This window comes from Crinia signifera, chromosome 2 (assembly GCF_055691185.1).
Source record: "Crinia signifera chromosome 2, ASM5569118v1, whole genome shotgun sequence".
Taxonomy (NCBI): Eukaryota; Metazoa; Chordata; class Amphibia; order Anura; family Myobatrachidae; genus Crinia; species Crinia signifera.
Window position 1 is genome coordinate 227,002,029 of NC_139218.1, and position 27,199 is coordinate 227,029,227.

General features: G+C 43.1%; 1 protein-coding gene across 2 annotated transcripts in view; it reads left to right on the plus strand.

The window, feature by feature from the left end:
- TXLNG (taxilin gamma) overlaps positions 1–27,199 on the plus strand; it is a 39,587-nt gene that overhangs the window by 2,275 nt on the left and 10,113 nt on the right. Inside the window, exons 2-6 of one of the 2 annotated variants that reach the window (XM_083173942.1) lie at positions 17,069–17,312; positions 20,370–20,461; positions 21,529–21,699; positions 22,310–22,504; positions 24,352–24,471. In XM_083173942.1, coding sequence (XP_083030068.1) covers positions 17,069–17,312; positions 20,370–20,461; positions 21,529–21,699; positions 22,310–22,504; positions 24,352–24,471 — 822 coding nt within the window. Of the gene's footprint in view, positions 1–17,068; positions 17,340–20,369; positions 20,462–21,528; positions 21,700–22,309; positions 22,505–24,351; positions 24,472–27,199 lie in introns of both variants that reach the window. The other variant, XM_083173941.1, reaches the window with a different exon arrangement.

Here is a 27,199-nt window from a genome sequence, read left to right on the forward strand (position 1 = left end):
TGCTGCCTCTAATGTAGTGTGACAGTGTACTGGCAGCCGGCAGCTACAGAGTCTGAGGACAGAAGCGGCCGGGGATGTACAGCAGGGAGAGAGCCTCCCTGCGCAACCATCCTCACAGTGAGTGCTTGCCACACACAGAACCGCGGGAGCAGCTGCGTGCGGTCGCACATGCGCACCAGCACTCCCGCGGCCATTTTTATTTCTGTAATAGCCGAGGCTGCCCGCAGCCATATTTGTTTGGGGCACAGTGCTGCGGCCACAGCCGCCCGTTAACCGCAGAGATGGCGGTCTGCGGCCCCGCCAATGGGGTGAGCGGCCTTTTAGTGACTATTAGGGGCCGGCCCACCGGGAAATGGCCCGGTTTCCCGGTGGTCCAATCCGCCCCTGGGGCTAGTGGCGGCTGCTCGCTGGCAGCATGGGGAAGGGGGGAAGGAGATTACCAGATTACTAATCAGCTAGTGTCCTCAGCCTGTGCCGGCTGTCATGTACTACTAGAGCATGTTACCCCATGCAGAGACAGATGGGGTAGATTGTTACATTTTATGATGACACCAATAGGTTCAGCAGTGAAGAACAGGAAAGCATGCTGCACAGGGCAATAGCAGTGACATCTGGTGATGACTGTGTGATGGAAAGGTTGTACAGCAGCATACAAAGGTATCAGCCAGCACCCTGTCAGTACCAGTCAGTGGTGTTTGTCTACTGGTTGAAATGAGAAATGCAAAAACTCTTAGGAACAATCCAAGTGTATGCAAAGTTCTGTCAGGCTTGGGTTCTCTTGACTTGAACAGTCAGTGATGCTTCTAAAAGTCAGTGGGTTATTAAGGATTTGTCATAGGTCATTAAATCAGATTTGATACATGCAGTACAGGTATCAGATGGTCTCCCTAAAGATGTGATAGAATTGTTATGACTAATCCTTAATAAACTACTGGCTTTTTAAGAAATATCATTGACTCTTGAATTGGGGAAACCTGCTATCAGTCAGGAATTTGCCTACATGTGGAATACAGTAACAAGGCTAAAGGCCAGCGGGCTCTTCCTTGGACCCCTGAAATTATATAATAGTTCCGGTGTGTGGTCTGAGCTTTTCCCAGCAACTGTTGTGGCATTAGTGCTTTGTGTATTCATATGCCAAGAGTGGTAACAATTGGGACATACATAGACCATGGGCAAGATGACAAAATGGTATTTAATTTATTTTAAATGGGGGTTAAAATTACATGCAAGTCAATGTGTGTTCCTTCCTCACATTTCATATAGGACTTTTTGTTTCCCGCAGTTTGCATATTAATGCTGACTGTAGATGTGACCTTTCTGGAGAGATTTGCTGTAGTTGGATTATCTGAAATAATCCTAATTTGTTTTGCCATCTGGTGCTTGGCGACTGTACAAATTCATTACCATATTTTCTTGGGGTGTGGTATAATGTTCCGACAGTCGGGATCCCGACAGTCATTAGACCAATGTCTGGATCCTGACTGGCCGGACTCAGACAGCATGGCGAGTGCAACAAAGCCCTTTGCCGGCTTGCTACGCTCGCCACCTATTCTATTCTCCCTCTATGGGGGTCATGGACCCCCATGAGGGAGAATAGCCAGTGTTTTAACAGTCGGGATCCCGACGTTGGGTAAATGACTGTCGGGACCCCGTCCGGCACCCATTTTTTTGGCCTAAAATATTTGTATGATCTATATTCCTAAATCCTGGCACTCATCAATGTCTGGTATAACGCTGTGGGCCGTCTTATGGCTTACAAGCCATATACATGCGTCGAATGAAGCAAGTCTGGATACAGAAGTTGAAGCAAGTGGTCCTCATTCCAACATGTTTCAGGCCATATGCCACGCCACAACTTCTCTATCCAGACTCGTGAGTGCCACCTCATCCGACACACATTGTAGCTGTTCCAAGGAATTGGTGGTTATATAGGGAACACGGAGCAATAGTCCTGTCCATTTACATTGCATTACCGGTCATTGGACCAGAAGCACTAAGCTTCACAAAGTGTTAAAGTGGAGAGTGATAATGTACCAGCCAACTGGCTCCTAGATGTCATTTTTCAAACCCAGGCTGTAAGCTGACACTAGCTGATTGGTACTTTTATAACTGTCCACTTTATAACTTTTTGAAGCGAATGCATCTTGCCTAATATATCTTTCACAAATAAGCAATGTTTTTTTTTACTTTAAATTAGGCATGGCCAAACTATGGCTCTCCAGCTGTTGTGAAACTACAAGTCCCATCATGCCTTGCCACAGTTTGCTATTAGGGAAGGCTAAAACTATGGCAAGGCATGCTGGGGATGTGTAGTTTCACAGCAGCTCGAGAGCCACAGTTTGGCAATGCCTGCTCAAAATATACATTGTCCACGTTAGGGAAAATCATGTACCTTGTATACAGACTTTTTTTCTGGCTGTGCTGTCATTGCCAGTGGAGAAAGGTGTCTCTGCCATTGTATTGTAGGTGAGAGAAGATTCTAAAACCCCATACACACTAGAGCAGGCCTGACCAACCTGTGGCTCTCTGTTTGGAAACTACACATCCCAGCATGCCTTGCCATAGTTTGAGCATTCCCCAATATAAAAAAAACCTTGGCAAAATATGCTAGGTCTTGTAGTTTCACATCAGCTAGAGCCACAGGTTGGGTAGGCCTGCAATAAAGGATATAGTAATAAATATAACTCCGAAATGGCTTTATGAGCAATATCTTGCTATATATTTTAGTGTACACTCAATATTGTTAAGTATGTGCGGGAGTGCACATATTTAATGACCCCTGCATGTACAGATGAGTGAGGTCTTCGTTAACGGCAGCCATGCTATGGTGGCCCTCTCAATCCCCTGTCCCTCCCTTTCCCACTGGCATCAGCAATTGTGTATCCGGATTTTTTTTATCTTTCTGTGATAAAAAGGACATTTACTAAAATCTAGCATTTTTATGTTAAATGTCATCTTCAAATATTTAAGTGCATTTGTTGTAGACAAACACACTGAATTTAACGTAGGGAAGGTCCCTATTTGTTATTATGTAGCAAATTGGCATAACAAACTATTTCCTTTTTACTAGCTATTAATTCATTTGCTCTTTGGTTAGTCCAAGGAAGAGCCAAATGGCCTTTAGCCTGTATTCCACTTGCAAGCAAAGTCATGTCTGGCGCAATTCCCCTAACTGAAAAGTCAATGATACTTCAAAAAATAAAAACTTGTAGTTATTTAGGGATTTCTCAGAGGTCACTAATGCAATCCTATCTATAGCTTATGGACCATCCCGGCTACAGGATTGCATGTGATATATCGCATACGGCTCTTTTGCATGTGATGTATTGTTTGTGACTCCCTTCCCCGCCTCTGGGAGGGGTCCAAGTTGGAGGATGAACCTGTAGGCAGATCCAATCTCTGTCTCCGATCTGATGCACAAGGGACCGTGCATCAGATCGGATAGGATGTCACACACGTTATTTTTGCCAATTTCACAGAATTTCTCAACCTGATCTGTCTGAATCAGGTGAAATCGCATAAGTGTATGGGGACCTTTAAGGTTGACCATCAGATAAGTTGTGTATAATAAATATTTTGTATATATGTAAAGTTTGGTCATAGACTGTTCGCTGTCTGTATTCTAGTGCTCTGTGATGGTGGTTCTCTTGAATCTTACTTCCACCATAACGGTAGGCCTCAAGTACCAGGTGGGGGGAGAAGAGGGGCACAGGTTTCTGCTATGATAAAAACCATCCCTTAAGGCCCATACACACAGGGCGATATTGAACTGAAAGCCGCTCAAAACGGCAAGTTTGAGCAGATTTTTAGCTCAAAGCTGCCCAATGGTGATGCGCGATCCCACATCATGCTGGGAAAGCAGCTCATCTGCTGGTATTACCAGCAGATGAGTGGCTTTGTGGATGGCTTTGCATAGCGCTACACTATGCAAAGCTGCCCACCTAATGCTGGGTACACACCAGGACGACTAGGGTCCGATCCCCACAATCTAGATCCAATTTCGATCAATTGGATGTAGTTTGTGTGCTGATTGGGCCCTTTTCTGACCTGGTGTGGACCGATACCGATCCGATGCGCGGTCCCGCGGGTCGGCCGGTCGTTATTGAGATCCTACCTGCTGCAGGTAGGATCTCAATGACGACCATACAGCCGGGTGCGGGTTGCCATCGGATCGGACCCGCTCACGGTGCACATCGTGAGCGGGTCGTGCCCCCCCGCGTCACTGTGAGCGGGTCGGACGAGACACTGACGACCCGCTCACGATGTGCATCGTGAGCGGGTCGTCCTGGTGTGTACCCTACATAACCGTGCCGGGCAGGGGGAAAGCTGCTCAGTGTGTATGCACTGAGCTGCTTTCCCCCGGTCATCGCTGGGCATAATCGCCCAGTGCCCTTACGTCTAGACATCCTGTTCTGCCTTCCAGTATAATAGAGATCTGGCACATTGACTGTCCCTGCTGCAGTTTGGGAGACTTGCAATCACTCAGAGCTGGCATCTTCTGCTTGAATTATATCCTTGGCACCAAACTTGACTTGTAGACCTGTTCTCATGGTCTGTCCATATGTGGCATCTTTAATAAAATATATAACAGAAGGCTTTGTACTTCTCTGTCCAGCAAATCTTACTGAGATTTGTTCCAACAAACTAATAAAAATAAATTCTATTTCATATTGAAACAATTGTTAGGGTTATCCTTATTAGTGCATATACTACTTTAGTTAGGTAGCTTTTACAGATGATCACAGATCCTTGGGAAAATGCTGGGCTCCTTCTAGATGTATTTATCAAAGCTTGGAGTGAGATAAAATCGCATATAAAGTACTGACCAATCAGCTTAGTCACATGTTACAGGCTATGTTTAAAAAAGGCGGGAGTATTGATCCAGATAGGATCAGCACAGAGGAACGGGGCAGCCCCACCGACATCAGAGGGGTGTGTGCCTGGCAATACCCTCATACCTACGGAGGCAGGATTGAATATAGATCCCATGCAGTAAATGTTTCTGGTGACGGGACATACCATATGAGCCGGGAGGGCAGGGGGAGCGTGAAAGTTACCAAGAGGACACCCAAAGTGTACACAACTAGCTTCTAGCACGGAGGCAGGTGCTGGGCACATTTTTTCCTTTAAAAATTGGACAAGGCACAGCACCCTGCTAAATAAGCCTAGTGTAAACACTACAGGAGCGAATTGGTTGATCCTTTTATATAATATTGTTTTGGTTTTTTTTAAGCTTGATAAATACCCTCCTAAATATTTGTGTTGAATGTCAACTGCACTTACAGTAAAGTCCCCTACACTTGTTTAACTTATTGTTCAACAAATTGAACTTGATTGACTCGAGATTTATCCTATGTGCAGGAGGTTCAATCTCTTGGTTATACCCAATGGCAAGGGATTGTGGATTGTGTCCTACACCTCAGGCACATCAGATTTTGTCAGATAAATTGACTCAAATTGGATCAAATCTCACAGGGGCCCTTTAGTCTACCCATTCACTATTGCATGGGCAGGCCACAGGTATGTGATTCTGCTTTTTCCACCAACAGGATGTACCTTGCAAAAAAAAATCTTGTTTTGTAATGACACATTTTGACTTTTTTTTTTCTTTTAGCTGTGACACTTGTAGCCATCACCATACCTGAAAAAATGTTGGTCTTCTCACCCTTGTATGAAATTGCTCCAGTATTTAGCAACAAGAGGACTTGTGCTGAGTTGGACAAATGTATACAGGAGAAACTGTGTGAAATCCACTCCCACCAAAAAAATCAAACACAAAAACAAATAGTTTTGCTATGGCAAAGCTTTGCAAGGCTATCATATACACTGGGTTCAAGCCAGGACAGAAATGTAATTTATGCACCCTGTTTATGTCAATAAATGTGTCCTGACAGCATTAGTAGTAAATTGCACTAGGCCTGTTTGCAATTTGTGCACAACATTGTACTTTAATAAACTCTCATGTACATAACTCATATATTATTTTTTTTATAAAGGCAATTTGCTTTTGTATTGTGGACAGATTGCAAATTTAATTTGAGGAACGGTGATTGATTATAGCAGCCATTCTACAGTTTCTGTTCTTTTTCGTAAGTGAATATTTTAACCCTGGGTGAAGCAACTTTATGAGAATTGCCCACTTAACTGGATAGTCAAAAGCCGTGTTTACCCTGCAGGGGATAGTGATGCGTGGCCCCACTAGGTCAGTATTGCTTTGCCAAACAGACTGCAGGCAAGGCAGTTTTGACTACATTAGACTCATAGGGCGGTATTCAATGAGGCAGATTCGCCAAGTTTTATGGCGATTCTGTGTTTTTTTTCGTGTGTGCCGGCGTTTTTTTGAGCTGAAAAAGCGAATCACCCTATTCAACGACTTCTATTCGCCGATGACGACCGGTGAATGAAGCACCAATCTCCAAATGTTATTCTCTACAAATCGCCGATTTTTGTCTATAGGAATTTTCATGGGGATTCGCCGGTAGTCGACGGGAATCACCATGAATCGCCAAAAGTGTATTCAATGAGAAGTTGGCGATTCTTGTTTCATATCGCCGTTCCTCACCGAGTGTCCCTCGTCATCTTTTTATGGTGAACTTTGTTATGAACCTGTGAAATAATTGGTTTTAAGTGTTTAATTTCACTCTGCAAGTGTAATCTAATATTATTTGCTGCCCTTGTGTGATTTGATGGTTATAGAAGTGCTATACAAATATATATTTAATTTTTTCTGGTATTTTTTTTTTCTCCCACAAAGCACTGTTCTTACCCATGGTGCACCTCACTTACCCATGATTCTCCTCCCCACCTCACTCCTTCGTTTGGCCTTTGAGGAGATTACACAGCTTTTGCAGTCTGCTGTATTGGAATCGTTTTATCAGGGTAATTTGCATTTTTCTTGCATTTCACTGCAATTTCTTACAGTACTGAAGCTGTTTAGGGAAACGCCGGATTGGCTGAGAATCGCCGTTGGGGGCGGCGATTCTCAGCCACGTTGAATAGGGTGACACAGCTAGTCCCGGCGACTCCTGACGAATCCCTACGCGTGGCGAATCGACGTCAAAAAAAGGCGAATGGCTGGCGAATGTAAAATCTGAATCGCTGTGACCAACGATTCAGGTCATTGAATACCGCCCATAGTGAACATAAACGAAATCCCCAGTGCATCTAGTAAAAATAGCTTAAAGGTGCCCATACACAGTGGAAGGTATGGATGCGATGTGCTGTCCGGCACCCATCGCACGGCACATAGAGTACTGTGCTGGCCGTACTTTTTTCTTTTTTTTAAATGATTGCATCCTTTCTTGTTCAAAATGCATGGCGCTTTAGCACATCGTATGTGTTTTGAACTAGATGTGATCTAGTTGAAAAAGCATGGTGCACATCGTACTGTGTATGGGAACCGCACATTGGGTGATTTTGAGCTGAAAGCCGCTTACTTTTGGTGTTTTGAGCTGCTTTCAGCTCAAAACTGCCCAGTGTGTTTTGCCCTGATGATGAGCGCTGATAATCCTGCCGTTTGTCTGCTGGTATTACCAGCCGATTGGACGATTTTCCTTAGCGACCTGCTCCGATACACATCCAGTGATTGCAAATACGGCCTATAGTACCGGTGTCATGCTGTGCTGGACCCAACAGAATCTGTCGCATTGTGCGTGGCACCAGGAGACAAGAGGCTGTAGCAGTAGTGGATGATGATGGGAGCAAGAGATCCCAGCTAGTAAGAATTAAGGAGCCCATAGACGCTCCGTTTTGTACTATGCGATGCGCGCTCCCGCGCATCACATAGTACGGTACAAAAAGTATGTGCTGCACATACTTTTTGTACTAGATATACATCGTATCGGATCGCAGTGCATGCACACTGCATGCACTAGGGATGCGATCCAATCCGATGTGTGCTGTTTAAGTCCCATACGGATCCGTTAAACGGACCGTGTATGGGCAGCTTTAGACCTGCCTCCTCTCCCCACCCTGCGCCTCCCCCATCACCTCTGTCCCCGCCCCTCTCTTTTTATCACTGCCACCCTATCTTTCCTTTTTTCGCTCTCTCTCCCCATCCCCTCTTTTCTCCCATGCTCTTACCTTGCCAGCCTCTCTCCTCTTTCTCTCTCCCCTGCTCTCTTCCCTCTGCACCGTCTTTTTATCTGTGCCCTAGTCTTTCTCCCCTCTCTCATGCCCATCTTTCCCTTCAATTTGCTCCTTCGCCCTCTCTGACAGTCTCTCCCTGGCACTGTCTCTCTCCCCCTTTTTTTTTCCTGAAGACACTCATTAATTATTTTACCTACAGTAACTCCTCTCTCCCAGACACCTACACTCTCTTGCTTATGTCTTCTCTCTCTATCTGACATTCTCTTAAACCCCCCATATACTACTGCGCTCCCCTGGAGAAGTCGCATGCAATATATACCATTCAAGCCCATTCCCCGCTTGAAAAAGCATAATATGTGAAAGGACACCATAATACTGGAGTAGGACCCCAACTTTATAAAGTAAAGAGTCCTGGGGACCCCACACTTATTTAATTTTTTTTTTTTTCCACTGAGCGCGATCACTGATATTCATACTTTTTTTTTGCCAATGCTTGTACGCTCTTACAGCCTTTTTTTGCCTCTTAAGCCGTGTGCACATAGCAGCGATATAGGCTATAATTGCTGGAAATATGGTCGCTGGCGACCATATTGCCAGTGATGGGAGTGTGCGCGCTCCCGTTTTCAGCCCCGTTCTAATCGCTGCTCCCAGGAGCTTGCAACCAGCACTTGCGTCGCTGATAAAAAGGAGAAACTGAGCAATATATTGCTGAGCACTATATCTCCCCCGTGTGTACGCACCTTTAAGCTTAGGAAGTCTTGAGCGCAAAAAGTATCCCAGATGCCTTCAGGACAGACATGTAGGAATTTTGTTGTACACACGTGGGTTAGAAATTCATGCAATCTGCTCCAAATTATTATTGAGGAGTGCCTCATAAATTGGCATTACTGAGAAATCTATTCTTGGGTTAGTGTGGCATTCCTATATACAGTTTCTTAGCTTCTGAATTTGACAGAGTTTAAAATATTGGATTTAATAAAATTAAAACATTTTGTTTAATGAATACTTAAAGCAGGGTACACACTAATAGATATATCTGCAGATCAATCGATCTATACGCGCTGCCCTATCCATCAGTACTGACATCACAAATGGGTGCCCATTGAGTTGTCAATCACTGGTGGCTCCCGGTACGGTTTCACGGGCGGTCGGCGGATCTCCTGTACACAAAGCGCCAGTGTATCTTTAGATATATTGGACATCGGCTGTGGTGCACACTCAATGCGATATGTCTGTGAATGACACTGGTACAAGAAAAAGACAGAAAAGGATTGTCTTTTTGGCTGGCGCACTAAAGAAGAAGAATAATGAATGTTTTTGTGAATGACACTGTTCAGATATATTGCTTGTACACACTGGCCGATGGTGCATCGATATAAATTGGCCAGTGTGTACACCTGGTCGTGTATTGTAATTGAATGGAAATGTGTGTAGAAGGTAAAACAAATGGATAATGTAAATGAGAGATGCCATGCTTATTCAGAACTTCCACACAGGTGTGGTTTGTGATAATTAAGTAAATAACATAACAAGTTCAAGTTTATAGGTAAAACGTGCTTCACTGCCCTAGTTGCTCATAATTACAGACCACAGTAACTTTAAAAGATAGGTGATTGTTAAGGCTTATTAAGTAAAATATTTATTTCTGTAGTGGGAACAAATCCAGTAATACAGTGTTTTTTACAGACAGAGGTGTCTCGGTTTAAAATCTATATATGTGTTTTCTAACCTTTGTGCTTCAAACTGCTTATACAGTACATCAGCAATAGATTGAAGCAATTTGACAATTTTTTTTTTCTTTCATAATTGCCCTATGAAATCATTGGTAGTGTTCCCAGCATGTACGATGACCTCCTGCAGCGGGCGGGCAGCAGCGGCTCTGAAACGAATGCCCAGCGGGTCGGCCGGTTACAGGGGGGTGGGCGGCAGTGATAATCAGCATGCTGTCACTGTGCAGCAGGCGGGCAGCGCCGGATATTACATCTTTAAAATAACAGGTCTAATGACTGTCCGGCTTTTGATTGGCTGAGAGAGCGCACTCTCAGCCAGTCAAAAGCCGGACAGTCATTTGACCTGTTATTTCACAGTTGTAATAGCCAGCGCTGCCCGCTTGCTGCACACAGTGACCTCATGCTGATTATCACCGACACCCGCCCCACTGTCACCGGCATCCCCCGCTGCACCCAGAGACGCTGATGCCAGCCCCCCCCCACACACACTGCTCCTCACCGCTTTGCAGCTCCCTGGTTTTTTTGCATGCAATTTATCACCTGTAAAAAATGGCACATCAAGTGCTAAATTGTATGTGAGCCTCCTGGGGAGCTGCCGGGTGGCTTGCAGGAGAATTGGGTCCGACTTGTCCCTAGGACAAGTCGGCCTAATGTATGGGGGCCCTTAATCTTCAAATTGCGAATTGCTGATGCATGTCAAGCTTAACAGTCCAGATTTTAGTGGGGTATGGACCAGGATAGGTTGTCGCTCCTTATGTCGACAATGCAGGTCAACTTTTTTATTTTTTTTAAGCGTGCAGATGTAGATGTCTAGTTCCGCACACTGTAAGTGCACGGCAGCCCCCCTGCAGTGCACATGGTTTTGTCCATTTGAGAAGGAATTTGCCTTTTCAAGTGAACCAGAATAAGGGCCATAGTGCATACACCCTGAATGATTTCAAATGATAAAGTTTGCTTTACCACTGATCATCTTGTTTTGTGATAATGGCAGCAGCCGTGCAGAGATCGATGGACATCTCATCCAGCTGCCGCTATATTAAAGCAGGTCCGTGGTGTGGCTATTTCAAAACTCAAGGCGGTTCAGCAGCTAATCGGGAGTGAGCCGCCTTGAGTTTTGAAATATTCGCCTTGCGGACCTGCTCTGATATAGCGGCAGCTGGGTGAGTTGTCCACTGCACTGCCAGGATCCCGTGCTCTAGGCAGGGATGTATAGAGTGTCCAGTAGCTGATTTGGGGTGGCCGCTCTAAGAGGCCCTTTCACAGCGCTGCTACTTCTGATCCAACGGTGGACCCTCCACCCCCTTACAGTGAGCATGAGATCTTCCCCTGTGCTGATATTGTGAAAGGGGATGGGGAAAGGGAGGGGTTCTGAGAAACACTGGCATAGGTGTACTGGCGGTGTATACAGTTATGCAGCTTTTTGGCATCACTAACCACTTCCTTGCCCTATACTGGCATCCAGCAACGAGCATGTAGGTAAGTAGCACTAATGTGGCATAATATTTAATGGGCATTACGGTGTTTGGTAAAACATGTAATAGGCATTGTGGGATAATATGCAATAAGTATTACGACATGTGGCATAGCGTGTAATGGGCATGTGGTAGACTATGTAATAGGCAATACGTTGTAAACGTGCCTGTTTTTTAGTTTGTCTGGCTCCTACACTTTTTAATCATGGTACCTAGATAAAAAAAAAAAAAAAAAAAAAATTGTTGAGCCCTGCTATCTGGACACTGTAGATCTATCCACTGGAATCAGTCCTTAAGGGGCCTACACGCGTAGCAATTTCTTGAGCGTTCTGAACAATGCTAGATTGCACAGCATACAACAATGTGTCACCGATGTGTGATGAGCGATTTGTCAGAGCCAGTGTTCTCCGGAGAGAACACTTGCCGGCGATATTACTAGATTTATCTACCATGCTGGATATTAATAGCCAGGTGATCGCATCGCACATCGCTATGCCCCTACACACTGAGCAATGTAGGGGCATTTTCTAAGTGATCTAGTGAGATTGCTTACAAAATGCCTCCAAATCGTTGTGTGTAATCCAGCCCCATTACACCTTGTAGACAATAGTATGGTATGAATGGTGATTATCCAGCAGTGATTCCTAGTGTCTCATCAAGCATCAGGAGCAGAGAACCACTGCATGGCTGGAGGGAACTGGCAGCTGATCCAAATTACAGTTGCCAGATTTCTTATCTTTGTCTGACTTATGTCCCAGTGCTGGAATACACATTGGTGGGTTATATGAAAACTATTACTGTTTAGTTGGACATGCAAGTCCATGTCGACAATTGTGTTTGAAGTAGCTTGCAATAATCTTCTGATGCAATTTTACTTTCGATTACTCTTAAGATAGGAAGCCCTGATCAAAGTGCAGGTTTGTGTACACACCTGTGCAGTCTTAAGCCAGTTACACGCTATGCAATGTGAGTTCTCTGGGATGATGGTGGCGTAAACTTGCCAATGTGCTCCCTCATCTGTGCATGCAGGATGACAAAGGGCATAGTTAACCCACGGGAGTGTGCATCCTTGCTGATATTTATCATACACATTAAGCGATATTTCAAACGATATCGATCAGAAGGGGAAAAATTTGCAATATAGTTTAAAATAGCGCTTAGTATGTATGGTGTTTTACTTGTGACCCACAAACTCTGCTGCTTAAAATATTTGCTGAAAAGATGCTGTACTACCCCTGCTGCCAGATGTAACCTAATTAGCATAGTGGACTGTAAGAGCTGCAGTGCTGAGTGTAGACTGTTCGGTAACTGCTCCATGAGTTGAAACCAAAGAAAAGCTTGTGCTTGTATTATTGTGGCTGTAGTGACAGCACTGCTAGCAATTTATGCTGTACTTTAGATGGGAGATTGGGTCTGATTATAACTGGTGAATTCCCCCCCCCAAATCTTATTAATAGCAGGGATCAAAATATCATGACAAGTGCCCAACAGCTTTTTCAGCTGGGTGTGTATTATCAGGTGGACCACTATTTGTTGACGGGCAAAGGAAAAGTTTAACGCACATGTTTTCAAGGTTTGGTTTCTCTGTCGACATGGACACCGCATTAGTGTACAATGTCCCCTTGCATGGCCTGCTGTGCTCGGCACACTTTAATTCTTCTCTATGGACCTATAGGACCATGTAGAAAAAGCATCATTTAAACAGGCATGGATTTTTATGTTTGCTGTATTGTTGGCATACTCCTATATGGACATATACCAATATGTTTGTAGAACCATATTTGTTATACTGCCTAGCCATATAAGATACTGTGGTGCGAGGGAAATTTACTAAAATTGGGATTACTATTTCACATGGGATGTTGCTATGGGCAACCAATGTGATCTCATCGATATCTTCTAGAAGGTGCTAAATAACAAGCAGATTCTGATTGGTTGCCCATAGCAACATCCCATGTGACATAGAACTCTCATTTTAGTTAATTTCCTCTTATACCCATTTCGCACCAGCCTAAATTCCCAGGTTGGGTCTGGGAACAACCCGGGACTAGAGCTGGTGTAAAAGGTTCCAGGGACAAATTCTTGGGTTAAATTGCCGGCATTTCAACCCTGCTAAGTAGCAGGGTTGCTCTCGGGTCCTTCCCAGACTACTGGCTGGTGTGAAAGGTGAAGGGATATGTCCCTCCTTCCCGTGTTGCCTCTGCTAATGCTGATTTGCTAACAGGTCAACTTCCTGTTGTGGTGGACGCTCATACCCCTTTCACACTTGCAAAAATATCCTGGGTTTTTGCTCGTGAACGCACATCAACCCGGGATTTAGCTCAGTGTGAAAGCGTCTTGGAAGAATATCTCGGGATGAGCATTCCGGGATTTCTACCCAGGTCCTGACCTGGGTAGATTCCGGAATAGACATGGGATGCGGTCAGTGTGAATGGTCCCGTACACGGGACTTTAAAAAAAAGCTACTGATTGGAGCTTTCTTGGTCTCCCAAATGCTGATGTCCTCTTTCAGAGCCCTGGAGTCCATATCTAATGACATGCATATGTATTTGCAGGGATTTCCTGGGATCTGTGTGAATGGGGCTGTCCCGGGTCGATCCCTGGTCCCGAGTGCAGTGTGAAAGGGAAGAAGCATCCGGGAACACATTCCCGGGTATGAACCGGCTCTGCGAGTGTGAAGGGGATATCAAGACACGCCCAGAGGCATCATACAGTGTGCAGGGAGACACTGCATGTTCTGTGGCACCACAGACACCAGAAGTGCGTTTTTAACCCCCTGAAAGCCAAGAATGTCTGCATTGGCAATCACAGGAAGACCTATAGGAAGACACTGTGCAAGCTCTGCACAACAGACCCCAGCAGTGCTATATGAAAGCCTGCAATGTCTGCAAAGACCCACCCTCCCTCTCTCCCTTTACCCTAATGACCTCTTCCCTAATGACCTCCTCTTTGTGAGCCAAAAAAAGGCCATTTCAATGCTATTCTCATAGAAATGCAGGGTCTTCCCGGGTTGTGTGAAAGGTGCCGACCCGGGTTGTCCCTGCTTCAAAAGCCTGTGTGAATGGGTCTCAACCCGGAAATATCCCTGGAATTGAATTCCCAGGTTGGTTCTCTTCACTTCTGGTGTGAAAGGGGTATTAGTCTGGAAAAAAAAATCCAACACAATCCTAATTTAATTTGATCACAGCACTACATGGTATCCAACAGAGTAGTTTACTTGTTGATCTGTTAAAACAATTAGCTCTAGGGGGACCCATTTGTCTTGCAGCACTCGGAGCAAACGCAAAGCTCATAGTTGCTTATGTGTCCTTTTAGCTGCCATGTAGTAGGGTGGGGTTCAGATTGGAGTGTTATTCTTGTGCGATTGCATAGAATACTATATGTGCAACTCATGGGTAGATAACTGCTTAGGAGGGGGTATTCAATTATGTCCAGATTTTCCAGCTAGCATACCTATTCAATGCCTGTCTGTTACCCAGTTTGTTTTATCACTGTCTACTATTGTAAAGCGCTACGGAATCTGCTGCGCTATATAAGAAACTGTAAATAAATAAATAAGGCATGCACCATCATGCTGCTTTCCCACTGCAGACCAGTTTAAAGTACTGGTAATCTTAAATGGTATTTAAAACGGTATTAGCATTCCCACTGCAGCAGATTACCATTTTAAATACCATTTCAGTACCATTCCCATTGCAGTGAACCGTGTAAAATGTAGAGTGCCTAAACCCCCCCCCCCCCTCCCTCCCCTTGTACTTACCTGCACGGGGATGCAGGGCAGTGGGGAGGCAGCAGGGGTCCATGCGGGGTACAGGCAGTCCCAGTGCCTGATGAGAACTAGTAGTTCTCACTTTGCGCATATGTAATGAGTGCATGTGCATAATAATGAGCCGCTCATTACATATGTGCATATGTAATGAGCCGCTCATTACATATGCACATATGTAATGAGCGGCTCATTATTATGCACGTGCACTCATTACATATGCGCAAAGTGAGAACTACTAGGTCTCATCAGGCACTGGGACTGCCTGGAGGCTAAATGTTTAAGAGGCATTCCCACTGCCTCTTAAACGTTATTTTAACGTGTACGACTCTGCTTCAAAAATGCTTCAAAAACGGGTTGAAATACCATTTAGCTTTAAACGGTATTTCAACTCTGGCACTTTCCCACTGCAGCCTTAAAACGGTAAATTGCACTGAAAATCGGCAATTTACCGTTTTTTAGCTGCAGTGGGAAAGGGGCATCATGTAGAATTCATCAGCCTAAATTGTTTATTTACAGTAGCACTTTCTATTACACATCATTGGAAGAAACCCATGAAAACGCACAGCCCTGAGCGAATTGCAACCAATGCATCACTCCTAGCCTCTATTGTACGTTGGCGTGTTAAGAAGCCACTTGGGAAAATAGTGAATGAATGGCAACCCTTTGGAAAGCTCAAAAACTCCCCTACCTGATGGGGGGAACCACACTTATTAGTTACTCTGGGGTAGATTTATTAAGCTTTGTGAAGTGATAAAGTGTCTGGTTTTTATCACCGGCCAATCAGCTCCTACCTGTCTTTTTCTCAAACCAAGCCTTTAACTTCACAGGTAGGAGCTGATTGGCCGGTGATAAAAACCAGACACTTTGGGGGAAATTTACTAAAGGAAATTTGTAAAAAATAGGTGTATTTGTATTTAGAAATACACTTATTTTTGACATTTACTATCCCGAAAATACGGCTATTCGTATTGATAGCACATCAATACGAATTGCCGTATTTTCGGGATAGTAAATGTCAAAAATAAGTGTATTTCTAAATACAAATACACCTATTTTTTACAAATTTCCTTTAGTAAATTTCCCCCTTTATCACTTCACCGAGATTAATAAATCTGCCCCTGAGTCATGATCCTGCTGCAGAGCCATGAACCAGTTCTGCCCTGTGACCTCAGTCCTCTCCAGGTTCGCCGTTTAATTGTTGTTGTTGCCTTGTGTGACCTGGATTCAGAAAGACTTGCAATAGCAGTGGGGTCAATCTGGCTAGCAGACAATGCCAAGGTCGACACAAGATAAAGGTTGTGGGGTTTTATTTATTAATTTTGTTTACTTTTTCATACTTTACCACCCCAATCAGATTCCAAATGGATGGTAAGGTGTGCCAAACATAGTGGTAGCGTAGCAAGGCACCTTGACCAAACTATGGCATGCAAAGCCATACACTACTTGGGGGGTCTACGTGCTCAGGTGTGTGAATACTGCCAGATGTCGACCTAATGACTTAACCTTGACATGGTCTGTGATCTTTACCACACTCTGTATAATCTTGCGTAACCTGTATTCTTAAATATTGCAATCCTAAAAATGCATACACAGTGAGCACTACACCTGATGCACAATTTGGGGTAAGAAGGTAAAATTCTACTTTCATTCAATTACAATGCCCATCTTCCCTGATTATGATACAATACCACCACCTGCTTAACCATTTCACTGCTGTGGTCACATGTGATGAGATTGTAGCCAGCTGGGATTTCACTGATATGGTGAGCAATTTGTGTGAGTGCAATTTCTATTGGGTTGATCTACTATATATATATATATATATATATATATATATATATATATATATATATATATATATATATATATATATATATATATATTCTGGAAATGAACATTCTGTGATCTGTTCATCTCTGAATAATGACCTTGCAGGTGACTTAATTTCGTTAAAAAAATGTTTTCATTTAACATGTTTTAATTCTATCTTTTTTTATTTACTTTGATAGATTGTGATGGCTGAAAGCGATTCTTTAACAATTGGCGACAATAACGCTGACCTGACCACCAGGTTGTCTTTATCGGTGACCAATGGCAAAGAACTTTCCCATTCAAAGTGTCTGGAGGACGTACAAAGCGCAAATATTAAAGAGACATTGGTTTCTAGCTTCTTGGTAAAAGAGTCCAGAGAGGAAACTCCAGGAAGAGAAGACGCCAGACTGGGCCCACCTGATGGTCAGCAAGACCCCGGAAGTGAGACTAATAAAGAAAAAACTTTGGGTATAAAATACTACAGGTGTTTTAGTTTTTTAATGCAACCTACCTTAATGCATTGTTTTATACAAACCTTGTTTCATTCTTTAATCATTTATACTTCTATAACTCTTGACCTTTTTTCTCATTTGTTCAGTCGTCCCCCTACCCCTTTATATATAATTTTAGACCAATATCCTTTGGCTTGTAGAAAAAGCCAAATGGGGGGAAAAAAAGCAGCACTCACGGATTTGAAATAGAAGGCTTATCAGATTAAGGTGCAAAATACAGTCATGTCATATCTGTATTTTGCACCTTAATCTGATAAACCTTTAATTTCAAATCTGTGAGTGCTGCTTTTTTTTCCATTTGGCTTTTTCTACAAGCCAAAGGATATTGGTCTAATTTATATATCTATCCAAACTGAACTCTGTACAGGATAGTATAGTACAGGTTTTTACACAGTAGTAAATTAATAGATATTTGGTTCAGTCTATGGAACCTCCCACTTATTTTCAAAGTTTTGAAAATAAATGGAGCTTAGAACAGTTTTGACAGCCCTCCCCAACTCAGGAGTACTGTATTTCAGGAGTTTGATAGAAATTAGGGTTTTCCTCCAGGATCTTATGATGGGCAAAATGTGTTTTTTTTTTTTTTTTTTTTTTTTTTTTACTACAATTCCAGAAGTATATGTTCTGGGGATGGAGAGTTCGATTCTGTTCTGATACCAGTATGTGTCCCAAGTGGATGGAGGGGCCTGATGTCTGAGCGATTTCACTTGTTATATGGACGTTGATAAGTTTCAGCATACCACATAGACAAAGTAAAGTATTTGTATATGGGTTTCTGGATATCTCATTGCAAGAAATGGGCATTTGTGGTTGGTAACACTGAGGTGCAAGTACAAATGATGACGACTGCAGCTATTGTCAGAAAAACAGTGGGCCATTTGGCTTTTAACTATAAGGAGTGTTATTAGCACAAAGTAGTAAATCTAGATTCAAGGGCATCACGAACCAAGCCAGCCAGCAGGGGGACACTGGACTCTCCTCCCCGCCGGCAGGAGCAACAATGGTGAGTTGTACTGCTGCTGGTGAGGTGGTGGCATATCTGTATCTGGCACTGCACTATTGGGGGAATATGTGTATCCCTCCCATTTTCATTGGCTGCACCCCATGTGGCATTTTCCTGTCTCTTGTAACCTTGTGCCGTATTCCATCTGTTATGACCTATTGTTTTGTTTCCAAATGTAAAGTGCGATGGAATATGCTGCCACTGTATAAGTAAATGTAAGTAAATGAGTTTTTCGGAACAAGCTGTTTGAACCATGATAAAGGCTAGAAAACCAGTATAGACACAGGGCTGTCAGAGATTAGAGATTTTGTCAGCTGCTGTTAGAGTACTGGTGTACATTCTTCTGCTGTTCAGGATAGAGTTGTGTAGAAGTGCAGTCTCTTGATCAGTCTGTCTTATAAGATGTGATGCCCATTGCATCTAATGTCAATAACCTTTACAGAGTAGGCCGCATCTCAACTTGTCTTATCTGACCTTTAAGCTGGGTACACACTATATGACCTGCATAAATTATATGCACGATAACTATATAGTTGTGCATTTCATTCAGTTCTTGCGGATAGTCAGTGACTGCGTGTTCGTTGGAGGTCCCGGTGACTGAATTAAATGATCTTAACTACATCGTTCAGTGTTTAGTCACGGGTCGTTTGTTTTCGCGGCACCACCCATATTATCAAGGATATCCGCGCAGCCATCGTGCATTGGGGCAGATGTATTAAATAGCGTTAAGTGCACTAACGCTTGATAAATGTTTGCTTTTTGTCTTTTCGTTTTCTGCAATGTTTTAATGTTCTAAGTACAGCCTGCCCCTTACCGCTTGGCGCCGCTGTCCAAGGAAGCCTCACTGGTGTTTACGGTGCTGGCGATGTATTAATGACTGTCAGGCATATATCGCTCATAAAAGGTGCCCCGTCCGGATCTTTTGGCTTTGGCAGTGGTAGGGAGATGCGCATGCCTCCGATCACACTGCAGGTGATCAATCAAACACTGGAGATACAGGCCACCGGGGCAGTGACAGGGGCAGTGCTGCCTGCCAGTTTATTCAACTTGGGGGATGGGGTGAACTGATGTCACTGGGGTAACACAGCTTGGGGGAGGGGGGGTGGCTGCTGCGGCCAGGAGGGTAGGGGAAGCAGCTACAGCAGCCTTGAGGGACAGGGGAACAGCTGTCAGACCTTAAAGGTTTCAACCATTCTCAGTCTAAATATAATCTCTTGGGCATTACCATACATATATTACCACCTTTATGCCATGTTGAAATTAAGTAATTAGCCCCACTTGTGGCACATGCTATTCCAGGGTGGTGAAAGTAGTATAGAGTTTCTATCTCAATCAAGAAAGGGATACTGGATTTAGAGGGTTCATGTTCTTCACAGGAACCGTCAGATTGCTTTATTAGATGAGGTTATTGCTATTGGTATACTTAGAGAAGGCATGCTGTTAATCGAAAATGATTCTCAGAAGAAAGATTGTCCATAACCAGATCTGTATATTGGGTGTGGCATAGCGGTCTGACAATCGGGATACTGACTGTCAATATCCCGACATTAGAATCCCGACTACTGGTGCTCTAACAGCGGGTTCACCACGCTACAAGCTCGGTGGCTCGCTTCTCTCGCCACAGGTCATCTACTTTATCCATTGTTTACACATTTACTAATTTGTTGAATTGCTGAGCTGCTCTACCTGGGTTATAAGGTTTGGTGCTTTTATACTGCACTTCGGCCCAGGTTATTTTTGTGATGTAAAATGGGTTTGAGAGGCTCTGCTGCTATGTTGTAAGTAAGGTGCGAATTCCGGAACAAAGTAATCACTGCTACCTGTAATCTCAAGCCATATAAACCAAAATGCTAGCTGAATGCTGTACGATATTCTAGGCTACTGTCGCAAGTTTTTATTTTCCTTTTTAAACCTCTTACTGTATGTCACAAAATGTTCATGACCGAGCTGACACTGACTCTTTGTTGGTCATTTTACCCACAGGTAAGGAAGTGCTCCTCTTGATGGATGCTTTGAACACACTAAGGACTCCAGAAGAAAAGTTGGCAGCACTTTGCAAGAAATATGCAGATCTTGTATGTATTCTATGGTGTAGAGGTGTATTACATTTTATATATAATACAAAATGTTGTGGTTTAATGCTGTTCATACAAGAACATTGGCCCTTATTCTGATTGCTCCGCTCCCCTGCGTGTTCTCGCAAGGGAGCGATGGCGAGCATCTGCGCAGAGGCCCATTCGCACCTAGCAGTGTGGGCGGGGGCACTGGGTGTTCCCATGCAAAAGTCCCGGTAACACTGGTGCCTGGGGTGGGCAGCTGACATCAGCAGATGGCTGCCCGTCCACTTCCTGCACAAGGTGCTCGCAGAGGTCTTGCGCTGTAGAAATCATTCAATGGTGGGCGACCATCGGTAGATTTCTTCCCCCACACCCAAAGCTGTGAATGGAGGTTTAGCAAAACCTCCATTCACAGCCATGCAGGGAACTCCACATGCGAGGGGGGACAGGCGACCATGTGGTCGGCGTTTGGTGGACCTTGTGAATTTCGCAGCTTTGCGAGTCAACCAGAATGAGGGCCACTATTTAAATAGGTGAAAAATGCAAGCACTTCAATTTTTCAATCATAAAAAGAATGTTCTTGATTGGCATTGTATGTGTATACAACAAACATGCAAATCAGGGGATGACATTAACCTTCCTCTCACCCTTATATGGTGGTGAGATGGGCTATGCTAATAATGCATATAGACTGTCCCGGGGCAAAAAGCTTGGCACGACCGCTGATGTCTTATGGAAGGTTGATCCTGGTTTAAGCCATACTACCCATATAACAAACTAACTTCTGCTTGCTGTTGCCTAAAACATAAAACTGTAGGAAGACACCATCTATTGGTGTGTGTAAACAGTGCATTTGACCCTTTGAGGCTTAAGTTTGAACACTGGCAAAATATCTGATGGACTGGATTCACCTTCCGAATTCAGTTTGAAAGCATGTTTTATAATAAAAAAAAAAAAATAATAATAATTTTTTTTATTGCTTTCAGTTTTAGAACTTAAAATCATTTCATGTTTTTTTTGGATGTAGCCTGTATAATATGATGGTAAGAAACCCTTATTTTTCTTTTTGTAATAATTCCATTTAGTTGGAAGAGAGCCGTAACTTCCAGAAACAGATGAAGGTGTTGCAAAAGAAGCAGACTCAAGTGGTAAAAGAGAAAGTTCACTTACAGAGCGAGCACAGCAAAGCTATCCTGGCACGTAGCAAGCTTGAGTCACTCTGCCGAGAGCTCCAGAGACACAACAAAACATTAAAGGTCAGCTGTAACCTGAGCAGTGTTTTATCTTACTGCACATTCAATCGGTAATGTTATCTGCATTATGCAGTCAAAACCATTTTATACAGTATATACAAGTATAGAGTTCTATTGTATTTACTGTACAACATTTACATTCTATTATGACTATTCACATGCAGAATGTGTGTTTCTTTATCCCCTTCAGTGGTGGTTTTTTTTGGGGGGAGCGCTCCCCACTGGCCGAGTTTTTTATGGGGAGCGCTCCCTTAAAAAAACCCACCGCTGCCTCCCTGGGTCCGGGCAGCGCCGCTGCACTGTCAATCAGCGGCTGTCCGGATCTGCGTCCCTGTCCCCGGCAGCCGGCTTGTCATAAGCCAGCACCGGGGACTTCATACAAAACCCAGGGGGGAGGGGGGGGGGGGGAGGAGGAGGGAGCCTGAGGCGACGCAGAGGGGAGGGAGCCGGGCAGAGTGATTGAACTCTGCAGCACTGCCCGGCTGTAAACAGTGGCAATCCTGAGAATTTTCCGCGATTGCCACTGAAGGGGTTAATAACGCGCCTTGTAAGAAACTTCCTCAGTATCTAATGTTGGGGAAGCCATACCCTGACGGCAGTCTTTGTGATACAGGAAGACAACCTGCACCAGGCACGTGAATATGAGGAAGAGCGTAAAGAAGCTACTGCCCATTTCCAGATGACTCTAAATGAAATCCAAGCACAGATGGAGCAACATGACGTCTACAATGCGAAGCTCCGGCAGGAAAACATCGAACTGGGGGATAAGTTAAAAAAACTTATTGAGCAGTATGCACTGCGTGAGGAGGTAAGCCATTTGCTTGGTTTTATCTGTCCAAAAACAAATCCATTCATAAGGTTCAGAACAGATATTGGCATTGTATAAAATGTGATGTACAGTATAAGCAGATCTGTTACACATTATTGCTTACCAGTACTTTACATAACTTCTCAGCAGCAATTATTTATGTTCCTCTTTTATGAAATTTCTATATAAAATATCCAATCTCTTTCTATCTATATAGAATGCACAGAAGGGACCCATATAGTATGCTTAGGTCAAGGAATTTACACTAGAATATTGCAGACTTTCAATGCAACCTTCTAGATGAGGAATCTTATATCTGCTGAATGTATGCAGAGCTCTTCTCCTGTAGACCCTTGTTGAGCAATGTATTTGATTTTTCTAAAGTTTTCCTTCTGTAGTTATTTATAAATTGACCATTTTGGAGGGTTGGAAAGGAAACCGCCTCATTTGTGGAATTGCTTGTGGATTTTTATTAGATTTCTGCTGTTATGTGATGTAGTTACGCGTATTCTATTTAGTGGTTATTTGTGCTAAAACTATATCATATACAGTATATGTGTGTGTATAGATAGATATAGATTAATAATTACCACTTCATGCTGTGCAACTTATCAGTATATTGCTGCTTTAGGGAATTCAATTTCATTAATTTGTATTTGAAGACAGAATTTGTTTGGACTGTACCGGACACTTTTCTGAGTGATTAAAATATGGATATGTTGAGGGCAGGATGGATCATGTTTCTAATGCAATATATCCCATCACTCTATGCATAGCACAGTTTATTAACCCCTTTACTCTTATTGGAATAACTGTCCTTTGCGGTGTGTGGATGTGCAGATTTTTGACCTGGCAAGTGCTGCTAGTGAATGTGCAAGCCATGGCAGGGCGTGTTGCATAAAGAACCCTATATTCTATAGGTATCATCGAAAAGAGATCACCCTGCCTTTAAAGCACCAGTGAGCTTGGCTTTCTGGAGCTTGATGTATACTGGCACATCGTAGCCTCCTAGCATTGTATGGGTACTGTAGTGTTGGTGGTGATATAAGATATCTGCTGCAAACCTCCTTTATGCATTTGGGGAATACAGCAAACATCTGTAACGGTCGGTTTTCCAAGGTTTGATTGTATTTTTAAGGTTGGAACATCCTGTCCTAACGTTTGTGTCTAGTGTAGTATACAGTATGTGCTATTTATCTGCAGTGAGGGTGGAAGCCCTGTCTACTTTCAAGGTGCCCTCATGATTTTGCTGTGAAGGTTATGCTACTAAAGGAAGAATAGTGATGTCGGCTGCCTGCGCCCACGTCACTGAGCAACTTACCATGGGAACGCTGGGCATTCCCATGTGTGCGTACCCCGGCCTCGCACATGGAAACTGTTCCTTACCAAGGAAAATGGGCTCTAGAAATGTTTTTTCTCTGACCTCTGAAATAGTTAATCATGGAAGCACCTGCATGGTGCTTCTAACCATTTCTCCTGTAACTATAGCTATATTGCAACCTCGCGGTCTCCAAGTAGAACATCTCCCACTGATAACTTGCACAAGAAGACCCTAAGTACTTCCTGGCCATGGTTTATATGCTTCTCCTGCCTTTTGTACTGTACCTGATCAGTCTCGGAGCTGCAAGTTGGTAAACTGTTCCATTTCATCAACCACACTGAGTTCACTATCAGTGGGACACCAGCATAAACCAATGATGGTTTCAATTTAACTTGAAATGCCATCCAAAAGTAGAGTAATAAATACCAGCCTTGGGAAGCTGGGTATCCATTCATTCAAGTTTTAAGTTTTGGGTTATTTTAGTATATTTACATTTCCCATGTAATTCTCCCTATTTGTTATCTAGCACATTGACAAAGTTTTCAAGCATAAGGAGCTACAACAACAACTAATTGATGCAAAACTTCAGCAGACTACAGAGCTAATGAAGGAAGCAGAGGAACGACATCAGCGGGAAAGAGAGTTTGTAAGTAGTAGAAGTCTCACTTACCCTGGGTCATTCTGCTCCATCTGTGATGTGGTTTCAGTGCAAGGTGTGCAAATACATTCAGTGATATTATTTTTTATTTTTTGCATGCAGGGAAAATGCAGTTTTATTGAGGAAATTAAGTTGGGGATATGGTCAGGTTTAATGATGTCCTCAATGCTGATAAATACAGGCAGGTACTTAACCATTATGCAATACCATCAGGATGGTGGCCAGTTGACCCCAAACATGGCAATGCAATGGCGTAGCAATAGCCCCCTTGAGGGCATGGGGGGCGCTCACAGAAGGGTCAGTGGACATATCAGATGTGGTGCTAGCCGCCAGCCAATCAGAGGTCGCAGAACGGCAGCTATAGTTAGCAATTGGCTGCCGGACCGTGAGCTCTGGTTGGTTTACAAGCAGGCGCCATATTTGAAATGTCCACCACACACTCCTGCCGATATGGCTTCAGCAGCAGTGGCGGCAGATACTGAACTGGTGGGCACTACTGGGGGCATGGTGTTAAGCGGCACTGCGATGCGTAAAAATGACAACTAATGTAAGGGGCATGAATCAGGGCGTTTGGTTTTTCCTGTGGTTGCCAATGTCTGGGTGTGCAGGTTGCAGAACCATGATGTAAAGTCTTTTCCGGCAGGACATCACCTGTTGCAGTGAGGCCACACCCCCTATTTAGTTATTTTAACGGTTGACACTGGGAGCCAAATTGCTTAGAAACATCCCTGTTTGTATTAACAAAATGCTGTATGGAAGGGAAGCTACATTTTATAGTTGCCCTGCTGCACCAATGACATTAAGAACCATCTTGAGTGTAAAGAAATACAACAAATCCTGTGAAGTGATAATATGATTTATTTACAGTTTCTTATATAGTGCAGCATATTCCGTTGCGCTTTACAATTGGAAACAACTGTGATAAAACAAACTGGGTAGATACAAACGGACATGGAGGTATGAGGGCCCTGCTTGCAAGCTTACAATCTATAGGGATAAAAGGAGGGATAGAATTCCATAGCATGGCAGTCCCATCAGATTACAAGACAGTCCTGATGGGATGTAATTGGATATAAATGCTACTGGAGGTTGTTTATATGCAAATGAAAGTATTACTCAATGTGCGTGCAATTGGAAAAATAATAATTACTGCTTATTTGGCAATATTGCACGGTCTGCCTTTTTTAAGTCTTTTTAGGAAAGAGCATAGAACTTGTGAGAATTTCCACAAGGGCCAGTGAAAGTACCACTGTATGTTTAAAAGGTGGAAGGTTATCCTGTAGTAGTGCTGTTGTGGGACACATTTTTTCTTTTGTTGTGTATGTCATTGGAGCACTGGTCAAAGCTCCATATTGTCACCACAGGCGGCAACTTTTGGAGGTGTACGCTTTTTTTTTTTTTTTTTTTTTTTTTTAATTCAATATTCTTTATTTGATTTTGCATATAAAAAAGAGACATAACAATACAAAGAGAACACACAACATCCATTACATACATTACATTAACATGACTTACTAACATATACATAATTACAGGTCTTCTAACAGCTACAACGTTGTTCTACAATGTAAAAAAGCCCATTCCCGGTATTCCCTCTTGGTACATTCATTTGCTTATCATTATTCCCAGTTTATTTTATCTTTCTGATTATCTTATGGGGCATCAGTTCATACAACAATTCATTATATATCCATTCTAATTAAACCCCAAAATGTGAGGATTTTATCGTATTATATTCATCTGTGTTACTTTTTTTTTGTTTTATTCTAATATTAGTGTTTACGCATAACTATATATGTCCAATGTTCACATCGTGTCCAAGAAAAAGAAAAAAAAAAAAACGTATCTTTCTAATTATCTTATTAGTCATCAATTCATACAACATTTTATTATATATCCATTCTAATTAAGACCCCCTAAATGTGAGGATTTTATCATATTATGTTCATCTGTGTTACTTATTTTGTTTTATTCTAATATTAGTGTTTACACATATCTATATATATATCTAATATTCAAATCGTGTCTCTAGTGTTGTGGAGTCTTCGTTATCCAAATTTGTGATACTTTGTTTACTTATTACCCACTACCACCATCCACTCCTTTACTGTTTAGGTGTATGAACTAATGCCCATCATTCGACAGATCTTCTGCCTCTTCAATATGCAATCTTGAATTGCACCACCTATCCCATTTACCGTGAAACTTAGCTGATGCATTACTAGTATAGTACATATGCTTTTCGTGTCTAATCACGTCTCTCACCAGAGCTCTCCATTTTTCTATATCTGGTTGTTTCACCGCAAACCATGTGCGCGCTATCATCACTTTAGCTAAGGTAATCAGGCTTATAATGTATTGATATAACTGTATAGTATTACTCCCTCCTAACTCTAGCTCAAATAAGCATGCCCTGGGACCAAACTGTGCAATACCAGCAGCAGTGTGTTTAACATCATCCCACACTTCTTCCCAAAAAATTTGTACTCGGGGGCACTCCCATATCAGGTGCCAGAATCCTGCTCCTTCCCCCATACATTTTGGGCATTTGGTATTATCCCTTATGCCTGCCCTGTGCATTAACACCGGAGTACGGTATACCCTGTGGAGGACATAAAAATGTATCTGCTGATATCTAATGCTAAATGTAGCATACTTTATTGAGCCTATTATGCTTTTCCAGTTTTCCACTGATAATTGGCCTATATCCATTTCC